General features: G+C 49.2%; 1 protein-coding gene across 1 annotated transcript; it reads left to right on the forward strand.

Moving 5' to 3' along the window:
• Nucleotides 1–909: 909 nt before the first annotated feature.
• On the forward strand, nt 910–3,240 carry LOC124654148 (2-alkenal reductase (NADP(+)-dependent)-like). The gene is made up of 5 exons (XM_047193179.1): nt 910–1,165; nt 1,465–1,642; nt 2,197–2,363; nt 2,468–2,550; nt 2,628–3,240. Exons 1-5 carry the CDS (start codon nt 929–931, stop codon nt 3,004–3,006), a joined length of 1,044 nt encoding a protein of 347 aa, XP_047049135.1. The 5' UTR covers nt 910–928; the 3' UTR covers nt 3,007–3,240.
• Nucleotides 3,241–3,722: the final 482 nt, after the last annotated feature.

Consider the following 3,722-nt stretch of genomic DNA (forward strand, 5'->3'; position numbering starts at 1 on the left):
TAGGACTCCGATGAAGGTACCTGACGAAGCGATCAGAGCCTGCCCCATCGGACTCCTTCTCCGAACCAGACTCCTCGTCCGACGAGGCCAGAGTCCAAAAGCGGCCCTTTGGGACGGCATCCGGCGAGCCAGCGGAGATCCACCAGCAATGGCCGGAGAATGGCGAATGTCCGCCAGATCGCCATCGGCGTCGCCTGTCAGCCTAATGGTCATATTCTCTTTTTTACTTTTACTTCTCACAAGCGCTGTTTGCTCTAGCTCTATTGGGATTCTATTTTTTTTTCTCTATTGGGATTCTAGTGAGAGAAAACACCCACACCGGCGCTCCCCAAAAAACGCCGGCATGTTTTGGAGCCCTGTAAAAGCGTCGGCACTCCCGAAAGGATCCTTATGTTAAGAGCTTCGATTGGGAGCACCAACACCAAATTTCTACTCAAAAGATGCTAGTCGGTCGCCGTATGGAAGATACCGATGTGGAAACAGCATCCGTAATAGAGAATAATATGATGGTGATCCATATGGTAGTACCGACGCCCCTATTTGAGGAGCACTGATGAAGATATTCTTAATGCCATGTGAATGTGGAGGGAGCGGGGGAGAGGACTATGTGGTCCCAAACTCACCTAGACGAGGAAAGTGGGATTTGGCGCTGTGCCTCCTTTTAGTCGGCGCCCCACGTCAGTGTCGCTGAACACGCGAGGGCGAAGCAGAAAATGGCTAGAGTACTTCCAGGCCTCTCTGCCTCTTTCCCCAGGCTCCCGTCACGAGCCCGACACGTCTCCCGTCCACACTTACCCACGCATTAAACGCTCCCACCGCCCGCTCGATCCGCCACACGCGAAACATACCCACCTCCTGCACCCGCTCAGTAACAACATCTGGACCAGGAGCTCCTCGACCGGCTCGTCGTCCAGCAGCAGAGGAAGCAATGGCGGCGGCGGCGGCGGAGGTGAGCAACAAGCGGGTGACCCTGAAGCGCTACGTGACGGGGTTCCCCGCCGAGGACGACATGGAGGTCGTCCCGGCGACGGCGCGCCTGGCCGTGCCGCCCGGGTCGGCGGCGGCGCTGGTCAAGAACCTCTACCTCTCCTGCGACCCCTACATGCGCGGCCGCATGACGAAGCACGACGAGGCCAGCTACGTCCCGGACTTCGTCCCGGGGGAGGTACCGTACACTATCCTAAATTAGCCTCTCAGACGTGATCCTCCTGTCCTGGCACCCCCAAATAAAAAAATCCCCTTCCTCGGCACAGATCTACTGTCAGTCACATCAATTTCAGGCGTAATGTTTTTTTAATCGCGCTTTCCATGCACCGGCTCAACTGTTGGAGCAACAGCAACAGCATCCAAGCTGCCAAGTCTGAATTACCACCTCTCTCTCTTTCACCGAACGACGGGACGGAGCACAGGTTCATCTGATGGAATCCCTAATATCTTGCTCTCTGTGGGTAATCCTGCTACCAGGTTTTGACTACCTTTGGGGTGAGCAAGGTGGTGGAATCCGGGCACCCGGGTTACAAGCCAGGCGACCTGGTGTGGGGAATGACAGGATGCGAAGAATACACCCTCATCACTAATCCGCAGTCGCTGTTCAAGATCAGCCATCCTGAATTTCCACTCTCCTACTACACGGGTGTTCTTGGTGAGCATCTCTCACAAACCAATCTGCTATTCTTTCTCTATACGATTATTCTTAAACATGAAGTTTGTGGGTTCATTTCTTCTTACTTCTTAGATAGTGCTCTTGTATGATCAAACAAATGAAACTGAACTTGGTTCGCAGACTCTTTATCCAAGCTCTTACTTCAGCCTCCCAAGATATGGGACGACGGAACTGTAACACTTGTTAGTTGATCGTGGTAAAACGTGCAAGAGGAATGCATTGGACACACCATAGTTTGCCAGTATGTAGTATACCGTATCATGTCCAGAGACTCATGCTGGGGCTCGGCTTTGTGCCTTGGAGATCTGTCCTACAAGTCTGATTATCACGTATACCTTTTTTCTTCATATCTTAAAATTTGACACAGTGGTCAATCTTGTTTACTAATTATGCTACGAGTAGTAATTTCATCATTAAGGCATGCCTGCCTTACAATGATGTACTATCAGTGTACTATGTTCATCATACTTTAAAAGCTGATACGGTACTGGTCAATCTTGTTTACTAACTATGCTAGTAATTTGATCATTCAGGCATGCCTGGCCTTACTGCATATGTTGGATTTTTCGACGTGGCCAAGCCGAAAAAGGGGGAGTATGTCTTCGTCTCGGCGGCATCAGGCGCCGTAGGACAGCTTGTTGGGCAGCTCGCTAAGATCACAGGCTGCTATGTGGTTGGCAGTGCCGGCTCAGATGAGAAGGTCTGTTTTCTTCTTCCTCCCGCTGTGCACATCATGAACTGCAAGTTTCACGACATCGGTGCTATGCATCAATTTTCTCTGGGATAAATTTGCCTTCTCCTCAGGTCAACCTCCTGAAAACAAAGTTTGGATTCGACGATGCCTTCAACTACAAGAAGGAACAGGATCTCAATGCTGCACTCAAGAGGTAAATTTGCTAACCATATTCTTGTGTTCCAACTTCCAATTATAGTGGCAAATTAATAGAGTTCTCCTTGCTCTCAGGTGCTTCCCGGAGGGCATCGACATCTACTTCGAGAACGTGGGTGGCGCGATGCTTGACGCGGTGTTGCTCAACATGAGGCTGCGCGGGCGGGTGTCGATGTGCGGGCTGATCTCGCAGTACAACCTGGAGGAGCCCGAGGGCGTGCGCAACCTCTTCTGCGTCGTGGCCAAGCGCATCCGCATGGAGGGGTTCATCGTGATGGACTACTTCAGCACCTACGGCAAGTTCGAGGAGGAGATGGCGGGTTACCTCAAGGAAGGGAAGATCACCTACGTGGAGGACGTCGTCGAGGGCATCGAGAACACGCCGGCGGCGCTCATCGGGCTCTTCCATGGGCGCAACGTCGGAAAGCAGCTGGTGGCTGTCGCACGGGAGTGAGTGACATCACGTGTCAGCAATGTACTACTACGTTTCCTTGTTGGTCCATCGGGGTCCTGTTCAGACTTTTCTTTTTGAGAAGAGTTCAGTTCAGACTTCAGAGTGCCTTGCGCGGTTGTGCCAATGTTCAGGTTTTTTGTTTCTTCTTTTTCAGATGTGTTGGTGAACACGGAATCTGAATGCCTAGTACGAGTACTATGCAATAATGTAAGCCGTTGTATTCGGATTCGCATACTTCGTTCTACCCACAGGACCCTCATTCCCGTTCCAAACCCATCTCTTTCTCCATATATGGTCAAGAGTAGGGTTGGAAATGGATGGGGATCGCATACATATACGGATTGGATAGTGTTCTTCCCATATTTTCATATTTTTAGAACGAATATGGATGAGGAATTCGGAGCGAATGTTACTCGAATATGGCTCGGATATTTTTTCAATTCGGAGTGGATACAAATATAAAGAAATATTACTCATGTTTTATAATGAGCCAACTATAGAATGTTAGAGAGATAAATATACTTATATAATGTATAGTAGTTTTTAGTTCAATCCTACAAATAATATTTGATCGATTTGTTAGTTTTTCTAGGTTACGTTGGGTTGAATTAGTTGAATTGTACTAAAATTGGCTAACATAATCGGATTCAGATATGTCCATTTCCATATCCACATTTACTTTGGGATATAGTATTTGTTTTCGTAAAACGGATTTA

The sequence above is a fragment of the Lolium rigidum genome, chromosome 5 (assembly GCF_022539505.1).
Source record: "Lolium rigidum isolate FL_2022 chromosome 5, APGP_CSIRO_Lrig_0.1, whole genome shotgun sequence".
Lineage (NCBI taxonomy): Eukaryota > Viridiplantae > Streptophyta > Magnoliopsida > Poales > Poaceae > Lolium > Lolium rigidum.